Below are 22,152 nucleotides of genomic sequence, written 5' to 3' on the forward strand. Positions count from 1 at the left end.
GGGGTTGGCCAAAAATGAATAAGTAAAAGTCCACTGCTACAAATACTGCAGCTGCTGACTTTTAAAATATGGACACTTACCTGTCCAGGGCTCCCACGATGTCCTCACCCGAAGCCAATCTGTCCCTCGGCACCCCGGTGCAGGCGCTGTCATCTTCAGTAAGGGAAGCAATACTGTGGTATCTTGACACCGAGCCGTTGGTAACATTCTTTAGAGCAGATCTTCATCCTAAGGGGAGACTTTTTTTTTTATTTTTATTTTTGGGGCGGGGGGGGGGGGTTTAACCACTTCAGCTCCAGAAGATTTGACCCCTTTTATGACTAGGCTGTTTTTTCTGTTTAGCACTGCACTACTTTAACTGGTAATTGTGCAGTCACGTGGCACTGTACCCAAATTACATTTTTATATACATTTTTTTTCAAACAAATAAGGCTTTCTTTTGGTTTTTGATCACCACTGAGTTTTTGTGCTATAAGCTGAAAAGAACAAAAACTTAAAACCATTTTTACTTTGTTATAATACATATCCAATACAAAAATCAAATAAAAAATCAAATGTCTTCATAAATTTAGGCCAAAATGTATTTTGCTACATGTGTTTGGTAAAAAAAAAAAAAAAATACCAGTAAGTGTACAGTGTATTGATTTTGTCATTGGTTTCTGTTATCTGTTAAGTTATAAGGTCTACAAATGATGGGATATATACTGGAATTATTTTTTTAATACTAGTAATGGCAGTAATCAGAGACTTATACTGAGACTGTGAGAGTGCGATGGGAAATATGAAACTAACTGTCGCTGGGGGGGGGGGGACACTGACATCACCAGTAACACCAATACAGTGATCAGTGCTAATAATATACACTGTCACTGTACTAATGGCACTGGCTGAGAAGGGGATAACTGTGTGTCTAACAATGTTTACTGTATGTAGTGTGCTGTTTTTACTAAGCAATGTGCCGGTCTTAACTCCCTGAAATGGAATTGCACAACTCTGCTGTCTGTAGGGTGCCAACACAGGGCTGTCTGCTGTCATTCACTCAGCGACCAGCAGATTATGGCCATAAAGCATTGGCTGGGACTCACTGATTGCCATGTGCTGTAGCGAGTAACAGCACAACTAGGGCGGTAAGCGCCGGAACTACAAAATCACATGTATGTGATCCAGTGCTGCAAGTTCGCCCTGCTGCAGTATAAGTGCAGTGGACGATCCTGAAGTTAATAATGTGCTGCCCCGCCCCCTTGCACTTCACTCACCTAGGCGAATGCCATGCAATGTCCTCCCTTTCTCTCCTAGGATATGCACATCACATATCCCAGGAGGCATATCTCTTCATTTAGAAAGGAGGAGGGGGTGAAGAGATGTGCCGACTGAACCAGAAAGAGCCAGCGGGCCTCTTGATGTCAAAACCAACATGGCATCACGGGAGGTGGATCTCGGTGGGGGAAACGCTGGATCCTCTAGGTGGGTGAGTATCAGATTTGTGCCACCCGGACCTCCCAGTAAGCACTGGTTTTCCTTTTTTGGACCACTTTTGGTAGCTCTTGACCACTGCAGACTGGGAACATTCTGCAAGAGCTACAGTTTTGGAGATGGTCTGACCCAATCATCTGGCTGTTGCAATTTGTCCCTTGTCAAAGTTGCTCAAATACTTATGTTTTCCCATTTTTTTTTTTCCTGCTGTCCATACCTCAGTTTAAGTGATACCTTGGTGCCTAATATATCCCACCCACTTTCAGATGCCATTGCAATGAGATAATTAATGTTATTTGCTTTACCTGTCAGTGGTCATAATATTATGGCTGATTGGTGTATTTTAATTGGCAGCACAGTAGATTAGCACTCCTGCCTTGCAGTAAGTATCGGGGTCATTGGTTTGAATCCCAACCATGATGAAGCCTGCATGAATTTTGCATGTTATATATGTTTTATATATATATATATATATATATATATATATATATATATATATATATATATATATATATATATATAAAATATATAGTGTATGTGTAATAAAACTGTGTAGCTCACTTTAAAAGCTGCACTAGGAAATTGCTGTTGGAGAACATCTTCTTGTGAGTTGGCTGAACATCCCAGCTTGGAGAGTTTGCCAAGAAAGGTCAGTTCACTGGGACTTTCTGCAACAACGATGACTGGCTGAGCGCATCCATTTCTCATGGGCTGTGATTTCTTTAACGTTAAAAGTATCTCTAAAAAAAATTATTTTAAATGTTTTCAAAAAAAGTTTTTCAACTAAATAAATGTTCACATTGGTGTAATATAGTGTACTGTTTAACCTATTTATCTGGATGCTTCGAACCCAAGTTGAAACTAAACTCAAGGCAGATATTAACCACTGGGGTATGTGTCTATGAAGAGACAGCCCCCCCCCCTTGTTAAAACTCCTGTGCATGGATATGGATATGGAAAAGCATGCTGTAACATGCCGCTAGCATGGATCAACAGTGAGACATGGCTGTGCACATTACCACTTTCTTCCAAACACAATCCCAGTCAGTGCATCGTGACGTCAGGTGCCCCTCCCCTACGTGTTACGCCACATGGTGACGTGGCTTCCTTGGGGATTCTGGTCGCATAGGGGAGGGGCACCTGCTCTTCATAGACACCTACCCCAGTTCCAGAGGGACATAAACGCTGTTTGACCAAACTTAATTGTGAAGTCACAGGAAACAAGGTGAGAGCAAACCTGGTGGAGGGGGGAGTACCATATGCACAGGATTGGAAGCACAGCTTGAATCCTAATATAAGAAGATAATTGTTAATATTTTTCTGAAGATTTCTCTGAGCACTTTTCATTTGAATTTTCACATGCACTCATGGACTGCATGAACTGTTTTTTATTATTAAGAAAATACTAATATTGTGGCTATTGTATGGATACTATAACGCAGATTATTTTGTATTACATATTGTATTACTGTAACTGTAGGTTTCATTTACTTTATGGGAACACAATGCAGCACACAATTTTTTTTTATATGGTTTGGGTGGTTTTTATGGGTGCATGTTAAAGCGCAAAAAATGGTTCACCGTTTAAAGTACAAAATGTGATCTTTCTTTCAGTGGTGGTAGGATTAAACCTTTTCTACATGTACTACTATTTTTTTTGCTCTACAAAATCCCTTAGCAGAATAAATCCAAAAAAAAGTTCACAATCCCCTTCGGTGTTATGGGCTGTTTATTCGAAAAAAAAAATATTGTTTAATTACATTTGCCTGTTGCCAAAAATCTGGAAGATAATTTTCTGTGTGTAAACGTTCTTTTCTTCCCCAGAAGCAGACATCTAACAGGAGGCGAGGGCAAGTCTCTTGTCTTCTGGGATTCTTGGAGTTTTCTTGCGTCTGTACTTTTTACTTTTGTCTGTTCAAAGGGGAAAAGGTCTCCCGGTCAGCTAATAATATGAGAAGCCTGCACAAAGTCTGAAGGGATACGGAGAGGAACAAAATGTATTATCGTTTGCATAAATAATAAGGATATGCCAAGTAATGTAGTTCAAGAGGAACTATTGAACCAGGTACAATAATTAACTGAACTGCTAATACTATCATGGCGATATCCAATATTTTTCTGGTTCTTCCAACTCTGAGCTGCGCCCACTTTGCAAGGGTTCATGGCTTGCTTTGTCTCAGGGAGAGGAGAAATTGTTTCAGTTACCTGATTCTCTGCTCCCCCAGCAGAGATGACGCTCCCTATACATTGGCGGTGGACTGAACCTTGGCACCATCACATCCAGTGAACCCTGGTGATGGTTCCAAAACTCTAGACCACTGGTATGTGGGGGAGAAGAAGCTACAGGGACCTTCTTCAGACTTTAGGGGGGCCAGTCTGTGACCAATGGCAGTAGAAAATGCCCCAGCATCAGTGCAAGTAAACAATGCCTCCATCTTGGTGGTCCGTGGGAGTAAAAAAAAAAAAATACACTGTGCCTGTGGTCAGTAGGAGGAATAGTGCCCCTTCGCTGGTATTGGTGAGAGGAATAGTGCCGCATCATTGGTTTCAGTGGAAGGACTAGTACCCCATTGTTTGAGTCAGTGGAAGGAATAAACTTGTGTCAACACTGGTGTCAGTGACGGGGGGAGAATAATGCCCCATCATTGGTGACAGTGGAAAGACTAGTGCCCCATCATTGTCCACCAGCAGAATATTGGCATGCATTATAAAGGGGATTCATTCCAGAGATAAAACTATAATTCTCCCACTATAAAATATTCTGGTCCGGCCGCACCTGGAGTATGCTGTCCAGTTCTGGTCATCAGTCCTCAAGATGGATGTGCTGGAACTGCAGAGAGTCCAGCCAAGACCAACAAAGCTGGTTAAGACTTCAAAGAATGGGGTGGCCCCTAAAACTTACACATCTAGGTGTCCTGGAGTGTTGAGTAGAGTGGTAACCTCAGCCTGGACTCCAACCAGGCCCCGCCCCCCAGGGGCCAACCAGGGGGAGTGGTCTGGTTGAAATCCAGGCTGAGGTTACCACTCTACTCACCAGGACACCTAGATATGCAACTTTTAGGGGCCACCCCAATGTTCTTTGAAGCCTTACAGGAGCCAGGATGGGTTCCATCCCCTGTCCGCACTCTAGCAGCCGCTGTGGAAGTATTGATTACATACCCCTTACCACCAAGCCTGAATGGCACACACACATTTCCTAGGTCAAAGCTAATTAATGGAATGGAGGATCTCTGCTATTGGTAAAGACTACAAGCATTGAACTTATTCTCTCTGGAGAGGAGACCATTGAGTGGGTGGGGATATGATATCAATATACAAATACCGTGAATAAATGTAAAGGATATATCCACTCTAGGAACTAAAATTTTAATAAGCAGTTGTGCAGTATAACCCAGACACCGGGCACAGACAATATATGTAAAAGGAGTGCAGAGCTTAAAAAAAAAAAAAAAAAAATTATATATATGTATGTATGTATATGTATATGTGCATTTGTGTGAATGCGAACAAAATATACTAATATGCAGACAATCAATTATATACCGTATAAATAATAACTCTGAATAAAGTCTGAAGACACGTATTCAAAATTACATCACATGTGAATAAAGTGCAATAGTGCAAGCAAAAAATTCATATAGAGCTGGGTACCATCGAGAAAGTAAGTCCCAGAGTGTTTGGAAATGACGATCATACACCTGACCGCGTGACACCCGTCACCCTAATCAAAAATGGAGGCTTACCTGAAAGCCAGCGACCCCTCTTACTCAAAGAGATCACACAGCGCTTGGTTGGATCTCTGATCCGCTGAAAAGGAAATCTGGATGTTCCTCTTCTATAGCTGAGGGTCACAGCAACTCTGGATACAGGATGCAGTATTAGGAGGCCTCAATAGAAGGATGTTTGAGACAAAAAGACTCCACGTAGTGTGATACTGTCTCAACATCCGATTTATTAAACAGTACACTTGGAGTTTCAAGCAGCAACGGCACAGGTGCAGCAGCATGTGTACGTGACTATCCCAACGATCGTTTTGTCATAAATTACATCATTGGGGGTACGTACACATGCCTAATGCTGCTCTTTAGTCACATTGAGACAAGGAAGGGTTGCCATAGGTCACATAGAAATGACCTTTACATCCACTGGTAAACAAAACATGTCTCACCATTGGTTAAATGAAGGAATGACCTGTGCAGTCATTGGTAAGAGTATGCCCATCAATAAAGGCAAACAGTTGTTTCTGATCAGCTTAAAAAAAAGGGGGGGGGGGGATTAAATGCACTGTGCAGCCTTTCACTAGAATTAGAAGAGAAGCGGTTTAACCTTACCTGCGTAGAGGGTTCTTTACTGTCAGAGTGATGTAGAATTCTCTTCCATAAGCAGTGGTATCAGCAGGGGGCATTGATAATAACAAAAACAAAAAAAACAAAAAAAAACTATTAGATGGGTACCTTAATGACCACAACATACAGGGGTATACAATGTACAATTAACATAAACGCACAGACATAGTTTTAACTGGATGGACTTGTGTCTTTTGTTTTCTACCTCACCAACTATGTAACTATTGGTCAGGGGGAAGAATAGTGCCCCATCGTTGGTGTCAGTGGGAGGAATAGTGCCCCCCAGTTTTATGGTGTCTCATCATTTGGTGTCTGCTGAAGGAATAGTCTTGTATCCCTGAGACGTAACAATGCCCCAGGGACTGGAAAAGGGTAAAGAGTGATACCTGGCCCACAGCCTGCAGTTTGAAGACCACTGCCCTAGACCAAAATAAGCAGGTAACCCTTGTAGTGCAAGCACGGCCTAACTGCAGGGGATCATTTTTTTTAGTTGCCTGGACTTGGGCTTGAAAGCCCAAACCCGAGTCCATGCAACTATGAAATTTAATAAGTTCATTGTGCATTAGTTACCTTACGGCACTGTCTTGATTCTAAATACGTCTTCCTAAGCCACCCTGCAGTGTAATGGATCAAAGTCACAGAAAAGCTAATTTCCTGCCTTGGGGACAAGAGATTTTCCCCCTGCTCATTATCTCATTGGTCACTGGCGCCTGTAGTGCCCCCAGGAGTTTTCTCACCTCTTGAGAGAGGACCTGGCCACTGGAAGTTTTGCCTCCACCAATAGGAAGTGTCCACATCATGCAGGCAGTGATGTGGACATCTGAAAAAGGACTCCAGGAGGTAAATAAAAGAAAGGGATTGTCGTGCAACTGTGGTTTCAGGTAAATAAAATGGTTATTTGGATAGTTTTTATTTTTTATACCAGCATTTAGGTAGAGGGGGTTGCTAATATTCTGGAGTTGGCTTTTAACAGGGTGACAGCATTAAACTGCACCTCAGAATTTCAATGGACTTTATGTAAAGCTAACCATACAAATAGAGGTATAGGAAATCTAACAGATTACTCCATCTTCTATACACAGCATGGATAGAGCCTGCCCTGCCAGCTGTATATATATGAAAATAATGCCTGCATCTGATTAGATGCAGCTGGGGTTCAGCTGAAATTTTTATGTTACATTAATGGGACTAAAATATGGTTCTTTGTGCTTTCTTTTAGGGCCTGTTCACACCAGGTGCATTCAGACCTTGCTTGGCAACCGTGAAGTCCCAACAAAAGACAAAGCAAAAAGCCTTGTTCCCTATCATGCCAGCTGACACCATCATGATGCGATGGTGTTTGCTGCAAAAAAAAGGTGTGGCGTGCACTATATAAAAGGCGTAAACTGCATTACCGTTGCCTTCACACCTTACACTGTTTTGTCTGTGTTCTAATGCAGCTGCTGGTGTGAACGGGTCCTTAAAGTATAACTAAAAGCAAACTTTTTTTTTTTTTGGGATGGAGTGGAGAGGGATTTAAATGGCGCCAATTGACCCACGGACCCCCAAGGACAAGATAGCGCCTGGTCGTAACACAAGAAAGATCAAACCTCCTCCTCCCACTCCAGCAACAGCTCGCCCATGCGAGGAGAGCACCGATGGACTCCAGGCTCCAAGAGGGGAGACTCCAGCCTCCTCTACGTGGTTAGTAATGCCACATGACACATGCACAGGGGAATCCCAGACAGACATACATCCCTTAACAGGGGAGCCCACTAGATCTGAAGCCACAGCTCTCCTCTCTGCATTTAGGGTAGATTTTGAATATTGGGCATTCAAAATGGAGGAGTCCCTGCATATGGAACTAAAAGTCCTGAAACAAAAGGTTACAGCTTCAGAGGTGGCTGTGTGAGCTTTGGCTATCACCCAGGACAATCATGTGGCCCGCTTAGTCGCCCTTGATTCCTCATCTGCGACACACCTCCGTCACTTGCGACATCAGCAGCTCTGCATAGAGGACAGCGAAAGCCGCAGAAAAACAACATCAGGCTGCAAGGCATACCTGAAAAAAACATTTGGTGTGGATCTGAAGCCCATGGTCATATCTGTCCTCAATCAAGTTTTGGGAAGCGAGACCTCAGCACCTATTGAGCTGGATCATCTACACAGAGTGGGGTGGCCGGGTGGTTCCCCTTGATGGCCGACCTCAATGTCCTTTGCCGGGTTCACTATTATGCTCTGAAAGAGGGAATAATGTGGAAGGCTTGGAATCTGGGCCCAGTGTACTTCTATGGAGCCTCTATCCATCTATACCCAGATCTATCTCGCAACATGCTGTACATGCCCTGTGTGGTGCGCCCTCTGCTTGACCACATATGGCAAGCAGGGGCTTGCTATACCTGGGGCCATCCTTTCAGCCTTAAGGTGACTCGAGGCGACAGCAGATTCGTATTGTCAGACCCAGACCAGCTGCCTGGCATCTTTCTCTTCCTCAAGCAAGAACCGGTTGATTTGAACTGGTTGGTTCCTCCAGATGACTGTTCAAGACAGATGGGACTTAGCCCCTTCCCGCAACGTCATAGATGTCCTAGGCCTAGATCGGTATCCTCCGGTCCTGGAATATGACCTCTCCAGAAGATTGACCCATGTTTACCTTGGAGAACAATGCTTTAGCCCCATCCTCCACACCATTCACTTCATCGGGGGGTCCTAACGGCTCTCACTCCTGGCAGGTTAGCTCTGCTCCCTTGCTTGTGACATTTCCCTTGTGATCCATGCCCACCATGCGGTTTCTTTTCCTGCCCTTTGCTAGTACAACTATTTAGCTCCCCCTCTCTGGTACTTGATTGTTGATGTTCACAGAGGTAGGGGGATTGGCTCTGTGCGGAGACATGGCCTCCAGATTTGGACATTTGCTGATGCTGTTGAGGCTTGTATAGTACATGCCACACACATAGCGAACTCAAATGTCTCCCCGGGATGATCTTCTGATGCCCTTGGGGCACCATGTGTTTGTGCTGGATTCTTATTCCCCCCACCCCCATTTTTTCTTTTTTTTTTCTTTCAGCAGGACCTGGAGTCACCAGGATTATCTATTGTATATCTTTCTAGGTTAAATAGTCTGACTTAATATTCAAATATCCTGTTGAATGCTATTACCTGTTTTTATAACTGAGACTGTATGTACTATGTATATAGCTGAGTATGTATGCTATCTCTAGAACCCTGGGTCAATTTATTTAGCGATACTCAGAGCCTGATGCTTCCTCAAAGAAAACCGTGATTTCCCTCTCATCTTTTTTTCGGGATCACGACTCGATCCACCTCGACCTTTCTCCCACTGTAGGATTGGCACAGCTTGTGCCTAACGCATGATACTTCACATAGTGCCTCGCTTCCGCAAGCACATTAGTACTCTTAGAACTTCTCCTCAGGTGTCTTTCCGTCAAAATTCTCCTTTTATCGTGCGCTCTCCCACACCCCCCTCCCCTTTCTCTCTTCTCGGTTCTAACTTTCTACATTTTATCCCCCCGCCCCCTCTATATTTTCTCACACTCCAGCATGGCTCACATGGTGATTCCCCCAACTAATATTTTGCTCATACAATGTAAACAGCCTTAACATTGCCACTAAACGCGGGCAAATCCTCTATCAAATGCACAAACATCAGGTTAACGTGCTCCTTTTACAGGAGACACATTTCTACTCTGACTCCACCCCTTCCTGCTCCAACAGATACTTTAACAGACGGATCCATAGTACCAAGCCAACACAAAAATCTAAGGGAGTATCTATTGCTTTCCATAAAGCGCTCCCTATTGAATTACTTCACCGTCTGTCGGACCCCCAGGGAAGATACGTTTTTGTGAAACTCTCCTTGTGGGGAACTAAATTTATGGTAGTCAACATCTACCTACCCAATACTCATAAAATTCCTTCAGCTTTGCAGTACTTGAAGATCTTGGCAGGTTTCACGGAGGGCAAACTCATACTTGGAGGAGATTTTAATGCTCCTCTGGGTCCACTTTTGGATTCCTCGACCTCCCGTTCTTCTATATCTTTTCCTAAGCTACGGGCTCTGAATTGTGCCATCTATAATCCGCATTTTATTGACTTCTGGAGGATACTGTACCCTAAAGCCTGAAACTACACTCACTTCTCCCATGTTCGTCAATCATTTAGTGCCTTGATTATTTCCTAATCAACCATAGCTGTCTAGGTTGGTCCCCTGAATGTGAAATTGATCCTATGGTTTGGTCCGACCACTCTCCAATATATCTGTCATTCGATCCCTTCCACTCCAGTGAAAGAATGGATGTGGTGGTCACTACTCACGGATCCAGAGTGTGTCAAGCGGATCTCGGAGACCATATCTCATCATGCTTCTGGCGACACTTCACCACCCATTAAATGGGAGACATTAAAGGTGGTTTTGCGGGGCAGCTTCATCCAGATAGGAGCTCATCTGAAGAAACGATGCAATAGATGCCACAATTCATGAGCTTAGGACACTGGAGACTAAACACAAGCGCTCTCCAACGGTCGAAACGCTTACAGAGGTTTCTTCTGCGCGCACCCGGCTTAGGGAATTGTACGAAAGCGTCAGCCCGTACGTTTGCGGATAAACTTGCCTTCCATCAATATCAATTTCAGGACAGATGTGGTAGATTGTTGGCCCATTACCTACATACGAAACAACCTTCCACTTTTATATCGCACATCCTGGACAAATGTGGGGAAACCGTTTCTTCGCCTTCTAAGCTAGCCCAGATATTCAGTGATTTTTATCAACCCTTGTATAATATACCTGCTGCAAGCCCTCTTGACTCACACTCCACCACAAAAGAAGCTAAGGCCTCTTATATTTCACATACCGTATTACCTACTCTAGATGACAAAATAATTGCTGATCTTGAAACATCGATCTCGGAAGATGAAGTTGCTTGCACCATCTGGCAAAAGTCCTGCCAACTTTACTCCAAAATTCTACAAACAATTTCCCCCCCTTCTTAACAAGTGTGTAGCCTCCCTGGCGGTATGATTATGTCAGATTTTTGCAACTCAAAGCGGTACAATTATTTTGCTTAGAAATTTGGTGTTTTAGATTGTAGGCCTGTAATTCTTAGTAATAACACATTTAAATCTGTCCAAACAAGAGTCTAGTAGATATCCCAGGTATGATAAAGTTTGAAACACAAAATCATAAATTATAATATAAATAAATATAAATAATTATAAAAAATAATAAAAATAATTCTAAAAAATACTATAATAATAATAAAATTAATTTCCCCACGATTCTCTATCGCTCAATTCTGCAAGTATTCTAATTTACTATCGCTATTTAGAAGACTTTACCATATGGGCTGAAGATGATCCAACCTCATCTACTATATAGGCATGCAGGAGTGACCCCTCACACCCTCCTTAATCTTTTCTTTTTGTGGTATTTTTTTTTCCTTTCCTAAATATTCTCCTTCCCCCCCTGAATCAAATATCATCCAAACTTCTGACTGCGGTCCCATGTGAAGTTTGTATCCATGAATTAGCTTTATATCAAGATAATGAGAGATCCCTACAGCATCCTGTCCCGTTCTGATTGGACCACTTTATATTTTAATATTTATATTTTAATTCTTCTCATAGTTGGAGGTAGACATTGTTGGAATTTGCCCATATATTATTATTCACTCTCTTATGCGATTTGTGACCATGTGTTTCATTTCTACTCCCTCAGGAATACTAAAGACAGGAAGTCACAGATTGCACATACTTTGTATATGTTTACTTCACTGCACTGTGTGAACTACATTTCTATAATATACTGTAATGTGATTATTACATTTGTTCTCTCACCTTTCAATAAAATCAGATTGAAAAGAAAAAAAAAGGGAAATTTTGGGTTGTCTCAAATATTTCCAATGAGGTTTTGTTGACCTGGGGGTCACCAAGGAATTCCCTGTTTGGCTATGGGACAGGAAGTGAAGGGAAATCTCTGCAATGGGACACAGATGGCACAAGAAAAATCTAACGGTGGTTATTACCTTCCCTTGCTCTATCCGAAATGTAAAAAAAAGGTTTTGCCTATAGTTCTACTTTAACCTCAAAGGAAGTAACAAGCACGCTGCTTTTTTGGCAAGATCAGTGGGTGTTTTTTAGGACTTTATCACTTGGCACCTGGCAAAGTTCAAGGTATTCCCTGACCGCATGGAATGCCTGTAATTGATTGTATGCGTTTAGCCTCAGTGTAAGGTTGGCCATTCACGGTTCCTTTTTTTTTTTTTTTTTGGTTTAGCTAGCAGGTTGATGGACAAATCCCTTGAATATCAACAGTGGCACCGGACGCTGTCAGACTACACTTATCAGGGGCTGCAGCTAATTGGTTGCAGCCACTGATCATCAGAAATGTGTCCAATGTGGCCCTTTTGGCAACAGTCAGTTAAATAAATGACCTCTGTTGAGCTGGGGTGGCCACACACACTGATCAAAAAGTATCCTGTCTTTCCTGGACCAACCGACTTTTGGTCAATGTATGGCCAACATTGGTTCTGATGAATGATTTCCATTGTTAATTTCTTCTTTGTCAGTTTTTATAATTAAAGCCCCTTTCGCACGGGTCAGACTTTGCCAGGAATCCACCTGCTCAGCAGGGAATCCGTCCGCTGATCCCCTAAGCAGGCGGACGGCTCGTCTGTGTCCGCACCACTTATGTGGAACGGACACAGACACATGCTTCTGTCTTCCTATGGGCGGTCAGATGTAAACGGACCGCCTGTTCGTGTACACCCAACGGCCATGCAATTCAAACCACATGACAGATGGGATCCATGTGTTTTTAGTGCAGTGGTTCTCAATTTCAGTCCTCAAGTACCCCTGACAGGCCATTTTTTGGGAACTTCCCTTAGATAAAGTAGACCTAAAGCTGCTGTGCAAACTAAAGGAAAACCTTAAAACATGGGCGTTGGGGGTACTTGAGGACTGAGGTTGAGAACCACTGTTTTAGCTGATGGGATAGGATCAAATGTTGGCGAGTGTCAATGGACACATGTCCATTGACACCCGTTGCTCCATACTGGACAATTGATGGCCTGTGTGAAAGGGGCCTAAAGTGGCTGTAAAAGCAGGTTTTTATCTTAATGTATTCTCTGCATTAAGGTAAAAAAACCTTTTTTGTGTTCAGCTCCAAAAACGTACCTGATCCCAGTCTCAATCCAGTGCTGTGTCTGAGAGCAGTGTCTCTCTTCTCTCTATCCCTCTCCCTCCTCACTGGACATGTAGGAAGCAGTGGGAGCTCATGTTGCTGTCAATCTAATCCTGTGAGGAGGGAGCAGGGGCGGGACCAAGCCACAGTGTGTGTGTGTCAATAGATACACACAGCCTGAAATTGGGCTTACACAAGAGTACCCATAGCAAGCATCGTGCTATGGTGGTACTCAGAAGGGGGCACCAGCAGTGGGCCCCAGAAGAGGATCATTGCACAGAGCAGGTAACTATGACATGTATGTTATTTTTTTTAAAAAACATTACTTTTATATTCAGTTTCATCTTTTTCCATCCTAGATATAAACCCGCGGACAAGTTCGCCCCCCGCTCTCTATTTCTGCCTACTAAGTTTATCTCTCTAGGAATGGATATTATCCTTGTCTGCACTTTAGTGTCAACAAGCACAAATGTTCCCTCAAAATGTTTATGGAAAAATAAACCCTCTGATACACATGGTTGTATTCCAGACTCTGTTAATTCTCCCTTTTGCAGGAATAATTAGGTTGTCTTCTGTCTTTTTTTTATTTTTATCTTTTTATTTTATTTTTGTTTCTGAACTTCTTAAAGAGGGATTCCACCAAAAAAAAAAATATTAAAAGCCAGCAGCTCTAAATACTACAGCTGCTGACTTTTAATAAATGGACACTCACCTGTCCCGGGTTCCAGCGATGCCGAGGCCGATCGATCGCTCGGCCCTCAGCTGCTGCCGCCACCATTCTAGGTGAGGGAATCAGGAAGTGAAGCGAATTGGCTTCACTTCCCGGTTCCCTACTGCGCATGCGCGAGTCGCACAGCGCAATAGGAATTCTCCACGCTGTCACTGGGACCCGTGTGTGTCCCAGCAGACAGCGCGGCAGGACAGGAAATGGCGTAGACTCCCACGGGAGTCTATGCCCGGAAGTGGGTGTAAATACCTGTCTTCGACAGGTATCTCCACCCCCCTCCCCCCTGAAAGGTGCCAATTGTGACACCGTTGTGTCTGTTCATAGGTAGGCACTTTCTCTATATGGAGTTTGTATGTGCTTCTGCTAGGTGCACAATTTATTATATTTTTTTTCCAACTGTTCAAAGTCTTCTGGTTCCATTTACTCTGGCTAGAATGGTCCCAATGTATGTGTATAGCTGTGATTGTGAAGTTATAACTGTCACGAATCACACCCGCCCAAGGCAACTAGCCAACCGCGACGTGCGTTCCGTGACTGGGGTATAAGGGGAACTAAAGGAATAAGGGGGAACTTATGCTGAGCATGTAAGACTGGCTGTGGTATTTTCACAGCATGCACTACCTTTGGCCAACACTAGAGGAAGACTCCACTCCAATCCAGCTGGCTGACCACACACAGACGCACAATAACCGATAGCCTGCCACCACCCAACAGTTTGTCCGCAGACTGGTCTGCTGAGCCACCACACACACACACAGATCTCTGTCTGGAAGATCTGTTAGCTTACAATCTGCATGCAATATGCCAACACACAGTGCAATTGCATACCGATTGGTGCGTAACTTAGACCGAGTACTTAGGCACTAAAATACAACAACCTCTTCAGAGATATGAGTCCTAGCTTAGTACACAGAAGTCACTTATTAATTTTATCATTTAATATCCTGAAAGTGGGCAGCGCATAAATGATATACAAAGAAAAAGAAGTTGCAATAAAGATACAAAAAATACAGAAAGACACACAATTGGCAATTTGCTATGAAAATAAAAGGGGATAAAACATAGAAATAAACTTTACCGAAGTCTATCCATTAGTAGAAGCATACTGGAACATGTGGGATCTCCCCAGTTTCGAAGAACAATGTCCATATCTCGGGCTACCCAATTTATTAAAATATGGATGTGGGCTGGACATTAGCCCCTGGCCAATCAACCCTGGGGGTGTTCCTGTCTCAACCCACAGGCTGTCTTGTTTTCTGAAATTACCATAGTCAAATTGGCCCAGAACGACGCTGGTTGCTGGGTCATGGATTGGATTTCCGATACCAGCGCATCAGTCCGATCGCAACAGTACCAATCAATGCGTGCCTCCCGCAATCAGGCGCCATATAACGGTTTTGTGTGGTTCTCTAGGATTCCACACATGCTAAAAATAGAGTTACATGTCTACGTAACCCATCACGTGTACGATCAAAAGGAATTATTTTCATCTCTCTGTCACTAATATTTTAGCTTTTATGAGAGATAAAATAGGTTCTTTAGATCTGTTGATATTAATCAAAGTTTGCAGACCGGTTGGGGCCTTGTGAATGCCCCCTGCATATCTGTGTAGCCAGAATGACTAGCAGTTTTCTAGGCCTCAGGAAGGTGGCAATCTATGTTTACTCTAATGGGAACTTTTATTGGCATCTAGGTGTCACTTTGATCCTAGAAAACTGGCTCTGTTCTTTTCAAATGCTAATGAAAGAACATATGTGCATGACTGACATAGAATACTATATTTTTAATAACCTAGAATTAAACTACATCTACAATTACACTACTTCTACAGATCACATCACATCTTGCTAAGCCAAAACTATCCTATGCTTACATTTTCGTTACAATAACGCTTAAAGAAGAAGTCCAGCCTGAGCTTGTTTGGCTGGGCTTCTCCTATGGGTCACAGGAGTGCAATTCATTTTGCACTCCTGTGACCCGTTTTGAGCAGAGAGTGGTCTGAAATCCACTCTCTGCTGACGTCACAGGAATCAGTCCAGGCACCGCGTCATCCTGACTCTTGAATTCTGGATCCACCAGGTGCTTGGATTGATGGCTGTCTCAGCAAGCCACTGAGACACAGCCATTCCCCTGCTCCTCCACAGCTCCTCCAGTGAGCGAGGAGGAGCAGAGAGGAGAGCTGCTGGATTGATAGTTGGCAGCTCTCTTCTCAGGGATCTGTGAGAACCAAGTCATCGGCGATGTTCAGTTGCTCGGTTCTCGGTGCAGAGACCCCGGGGGACAGATGCAGCATCGGTTCCATGCTGCATCCACCTAGGTAAGTATAAAGGGGGGGGGGGGGGGGGGGGGGAGAGACATACTTCTCTTTTTAAATATCTCCTTGAAAAAATGTTTCAAGAGACAAGAAAAACAGGATTTCACCAGTACCTTCTGTATTTTATAAAACAGTGATCTGTTGTAGTCTTTGGAAGGGACAGGTGCTTATTAATATCTTCAAGCTAATTCATTATCTCAAATGAACATCCTGTGTATGACGCAGTTGTGAAAAAAATGTTATGCTACTTTATAAGAAAAAAATAATGTCGGCGATGATTCTAAAGAATAGTTGATTGTGTTTTTTGAGTGAGTTTAAAGCGGAGCTCTAGTCGGAGTCTGGAGCCACCAGATGCCTGGACTGATGGCTGTCTCAGCGAGTCGCTGAGAGCCTGAGACAGCCACTCCCGCCCCTCCACAGCTAAGCGCTCCACCAGTGAGTGTGGAGGAGCAGAGAGGAGAGCTGCTGATAACAGTCAGCAGCTCTCTGCTCGGGGAGCCGAGAGAACCGAGCCATTGGCCATGTTCAATGGCTCGGTTCTCAGTGCAGAGACGCCGTGGGACAGATGCAGCATCGGAACTCCCCAAACCCATACTTCTCCTTCTCGATTTTTTTGCATATTTACTTTGATCCAGAGCCACTGGGGATGCTGTAAATCACTGTAATATTCCAGGCTTTATACAATGAGAGCAGTGATCTTTTGGGTTCTGTGCCAAGTGCCTTCCCTTCTGTACACTGACCTCAGGTGGTTGCTAGCTTGGCACCTATGTGTGTGTTTGGTAACCTTTTATTATTTTTACATTATAGACCGTTGCACATGTAACTGCTCCTGATGAGTGGGAATCCCCCACGAAACACGTAGAGCCCTAACCTTATGCTACACCATGTGATCTGGAGATTCTGCATCAAGTGATAATTTTATTATCAATGTTTATTAATTTATTAATATCATTGCCATGTTTGTTGTTTATGAATTAGCATAAACTACCGTGTACCAATGTTTCTATTACCTATAGACTAGTTTTGAATTATGTCATCAACCCAATCATGTTTCTTATAAACTAGCATAATTGTATCATCATGTACCAATATTTCTATTACCTATAGCTTATCAATTATGTCACTATCATATATAATAAATTATCAAGAGTTCATCAATCTTATCATGTTATTCATTTAATTCAATGTATATGCTTTTGGCACCCATGATCATGTGTTTTTTTTATATTTTTACGCTCTTAGCTGTGCTTCATTTAAAGTGCCAACCTTTCTTTTTGACATTTTTGACAGCTTGGCACCTATACCATTTTTAAAACACCTTTTGTAATTATTTTTTTATGTTAATACAAGGCATTCTTTGATTGGTTGAGGTGCAGAGGGCAGTGATGTCATGATCTCCACCTTGTCAAATCCAAGAATATATTGAATTTGTGGGGTCAGTGTGCAGAGGGGAAGCCTTTGGCACAGAAACCATAGTATTGCTGCTCTCCCTGTATGTAGTGTTGACTAATGCTGTGATTTACAGCCGCCCCCAGTTTATCGGATATGGAAACTTACATTGAGCCAAACTGGACCAATGTAAATATGTAAAAAAAATAAAAAATTCTGGAGTTAAGCTTTAATGTCCCCAGGGGTGATTCTGTGTTCTTGTAATGTTAGGGCTTATTTACACTTGTGGTTGTGTTACGGCAAAAATGATCCCCTCTATTGTGCTCAACAGGCACTCCACCCCATTCACACTTGTGCGACTTGTCATACAACTTTTTTGCATGATAGTGGTACCCTATGTTTTTCAATGATAACTATTCATATACAGTATCTCACAAAAGTGAGTACACGCCTAACATTTTTGCAAATATTTTATTATATCTTTTCATGCGACAGCACTGAAGAAATGACACTTTGCTACAATGTAAAGTAGTGAGTGTACAGCTTGTATAACAGTGTACATTTGCTGTCCCCTCAAAATAACTTGACACAGTCATTAATGTCTAAACCACTGGCAACAAAAGTGAGTACACCCCTGAGTGAAAATGTCCAAATTGGGCCCAATGTGTCAATATTTTGTGTGGCCACCATTATTTTCCAGCACTGCCTTAACCCTATTGGGCATGGAGCTCACCAGAGCTTCACAGGTTGCCACTGGAGTCCTCTTCCACTCCTTCATGATGACATCACGGAGCTGGTGGATGTTGGGGACCTTGTGCTTCTCCACCTTCTGTTTGAGGATGCCCCACAGATGCACAATAGGGTTTAGGTCTGGAGACATGCAGTCCATCACCTTTACCCTCTGCTTCTTTAGCAAGGCAGTGGTCATCTTAGAGGTGTGTTAGGGGTTATATTGGAATACTTTCCTGCGGCCCAGTCTCTGAAGGAAGGGGATCACGCTCTGCTTCAGTATGTCACAGTACATGTTGGCATTCATGGGTCCCTCAATGAACTGTATCTCTAGGCTCTGCTTGAGATATGCCACACTGCTCAGTTGTGAACGGGGCCTTCCACCTTCATACATGAAGCAATTCTAGGTAGATGAGAGGAAATCTTGCCACGGTATCACAGCCAAAATATTAGACTTCAGCTGAACATACTTTGTAAACTCATTGCTCTTTAAAGCTTAACACCCTTATATGTGTTTTTTATTCGGATACAGGTACAGCTACATGATCGACAATGTGATCCTGTTGATTACTGGCACCCTGCACCAGCGCTCCATTTCTGAACTTGTGCCAAAATGCCATCCCTTGGGAAGCTTTGAGCAGATGGAAGCTGTAAACATCGCCCAAACACCTGCAGAATTGTACAATGCCATTCTTGTAGACACTCCACTAGGTAAACATAGGTCTATACCATAAATATACCATAATGTCTATACTATAAATATACTATGCTAAGCTTATGTTGGATTGTTTGTCTTGTGGAAGGGTAACCATTCCATTTTCTTAAGGGTACAATTGATTCCAATGAAAGCCAGAATTAAATTCTATGGGAATCATTCCAATAAGCATGCCTCAGCAAATATATGCTTTAACCCCTTCAAGACATAGGTAAAACAAACCTTAAACTATGAATAAAGACAAAACTTTTTTTTTTCTTCTTAGTTTTGGGTAAAGCAGGGAAAGGGAATTGAACACCTCATAGATTTACATTGCTGTCTGTGTCCCCGTTTGGGAGATTCACCCTCTCTAGTTGTCCTGTTTACCAATAGTCATTGAAAGTGAGAGTAACGCCCTGTACACACCGGCAGAATGTTGGGAGACATTTGCTGGTACGAAAAATACCAGCCAATAGCAGAGAGCTCTGATTGGAGTGTTCTGCCGGGGTGGGGGAGCGTCCCGTTCTGCCTCCCTGTCAAAATACAACTACTCAGGAGGGGAGATCACTGGACTGACCCCACATGGTTACTACAGCGGCTCCCAACCGGAGGTGTATTTTTTTTTTTGTGCAACTGTAGTGTGTACCCGGCTTAAAAGAAAATCCTACATTTTGGGTTTTCCCCAGAAAAGTAATTGAGGAGGAATCATCCAATGGGAACACTATTTCTGGTGACCCAAGGCATTTCCTTATTTTGAAGAGATTTCTTCTCACTTCCTATTGGCTATGGTACAGGAAGTGAAGAGAAATCTCCACAATGGGGCACAGATGACAAAAAAAATCTGATACAGGTTAGAACCCTCCCTTACTCTATCCAAAATGAAAAAAAAAGTTTTTCCTATAGTTCTTCTTTAATACCTGAATACAGTTTTCAGTTCAGACACTTTGACATGTGTTAGTAAAACTGCAACTACCTCCTTTATCTAGGCAAATTATCTTGTTTTTTTTCCAGGATAAATTGGATCTTCATTTGCTGGCAAATGTTGATGAACATCTCCTGACTTTTAATTATTTTTTTTAAAGAAAAACTGGCCCTGAACAGTAACAAAAAAAAAAGAACATTTAGCTGTTTATTTTTTTTTTCCATTGCAATGACCCAACACAAAAAAAAAAAAAAAAAAAAAAAAAAAAAGGGAGAAAAAATACATTTTCTTACTCCTGAAATTTTGTGGCAATACCAGGTTGTGCAAATCATTGGTTGTTGTACTCGTAGTAGAGCCAAGAAAAAAAATCGAAAGAAGCAATACTACACATTTTGCTTTTATTTATTCCTATTTTACATCCATCTCCTCTAGCAAGGAGAAAAAGAAAGATAATGTTTATTTTTTTTTCTCCATTCTGAGGGAAAAAGTTTTACAAAAAATGATCACAATGATAGCCAATCACAGTGATCTAATGAGGGATAGCCAATCCTCCTGGCTCCCAATGTGTTAGAGGATATACAGTATATATGACGTCACAGAAAAGGCCCACTTCTATGACACTGCACATATGTTTGATGCTAGTGAGAATGAGTTGAACTGTATGTAAACCGTAAATACATTTTTCATTGTATTTTGTTATTATGCTTCTTGTATTCATTACCAAATCATTTGTTAATCTCTTGCAAACTTTTTTTTTTACCTGGAGGTCCTGCCAGTATCAGAACTTCTTGTTGCAGACTGATGAGGTTGCTTTTCCTTGCAATTAGCAGCAAGTTGTCAGTCTGCCGTGCAAGCTTCTTCAGTATGCTGTTGGGCTGCCTATTTAAAAAAGATCTAAAATGCAATCTTAACGGCTAGCGAAAAGTTCTACTCAGGGCACAAAAAAGTCTACCTTGTAGTGGTGCTGCGGCTGGACTACAAGTATTAACTGCTTGTTTTGTCCAGGAAAGTGTAGAAAGGCTATACTCGCTGGATCCTCCACTCCACCAGTTAACAGCACTCCCCCCCCACAATCCAGCGGTGGACTGTTCCTGGCGTCCTCATGTCCAGAGCAGGGCTATGGGCTTGATGACATCAGGAACAGTCCACTGCACAAGACTGCGGGAAAGGGGGGAGCTGCAGGGAGGATTAGGCAAGTATATCTCCGCTATCTAATCCCCTAGACCAGTAGTCGTCGGGACCCACTAACCGCTAGCCACTAACAGGCCAGGTTTGCAAGATAACTGAAATACATCACAGGTGATATAATTTGCTGCTCAGTGATTGCGGTATTCTAGTCTACATCTCCCCAAGGTAATACTTAAAATCTGGCCTGTTAGTGCGATCTGAGGACAGAAGTTGAGAACCACTACTCTAGACAGGAACAAGCAAATAACCCTTGCACTACAGGCGCAGTCCCACTGCAAGTTAAAACTTTTTTTGCCCAGAGGTGGGCTTTAAAGAGGAAGTAAACTTTATTCTCGTTACCCTATAAAGTAAAGCCATAATGTGTTAGCATGCATCGCATACTAGCAAATTATTATACTCTTTTAAGGGGCGCACATTTTGAATGGGTCTTAAAGTGACTCTAAACTCTGATTTTAAAAAATGAAATAATTTCATGAAAAATTTATTCCATGGTCAATAAGTAGCGGATATGTATGGATTATTTTTGGGGAATAATGATATTTTATGGATTTTAACCACTTCTGGACCGCCGCACGCTGATATATGCCCTAACTTTGAATTGGAATATCGTTATGGCAGCAGCTAGCTGCTATAACCCTGGTATCCTCTTCTTTGGCCGGTGCCCTCCGCCGCTTACCGGGGCCGTCGGCAGCGGCGGAGGCGATTGGATCTTATCCCTTGCTGGGTATGGAGACAAGTGAGGGGAAGATGGCCCCTGCCCGTCTCCATACTCATTACAGGGCAGAAGCAACATCAAAATGTCACTCCGTCACGTCATAGCTCTTAAAGGACTATTTTTTTTTTTTATTGCACTTTAGTGTAAATATGAGATCTGAGGGCTTTTTGACCCCAGATCTCATATTTAAGAGGTCCTGTCATGCTTTTTTTTTCTATTACAAGGGATGTTTACGTTCCTATGGGAATAAAAGTGACACCATTTTTTTTATTTTATTTTTTTAAAGAACAGTGTAAAACTAAAAAAATTAAGGTAAAATAAATAAGAATTTTTTTTTTTTTTTTTTTAAACGGTCCCCATCCCGCCAAGCTCATGTGCAGAAGCGAACACATACGTCAGTAGTGCCCGCATATGAAAACGGTGTTCAAACCACACACGCAAGCTATTGCCACGATCAGTAGAGTGAGAGCAATAA

The 22,152-nt window shown here is 42.5% G+C and overlaps 1 protein-coding gene across 1 annotated transcript in view; it reads left to right on the forward strand.

The window, feature by feature from the left end:
- ATP6V0D1 (ATPase H+ transporting V0 subunit d1) overlaps nt 1-22,152 on the forward strand; it is a 144,045-nt gene that overhangs the window by 88,551 nt on the left and 33,342 nt on the right. The window contains exon 3 of the mRNA XM_077455687.1: nt 18,691-18,869. Coding sequence (XP_077311813.1) covers nt 18,691-18,869 — 179 coding nt within the window. The remainder of the gene's footprint in view (nt 1-18,690; nt 18,870-22,152) is intronic.

Source organism: Lithobates pipiens, unplaced genomic scaffold, assembly GCF_037356315.1.
Source record: "Lithobates pipiens isolate NorthernLeopardFrog02 unplaced genomic scaffold, aLitPip1_a1.2 Scaffold_10, whole genome shotgun sequence".
Lineage (NCBI taxonomy): Eukaryota > Metazoa > Chordata > Amphibia > Anura > Ranidae > Lithobates > Lithobates pipiens.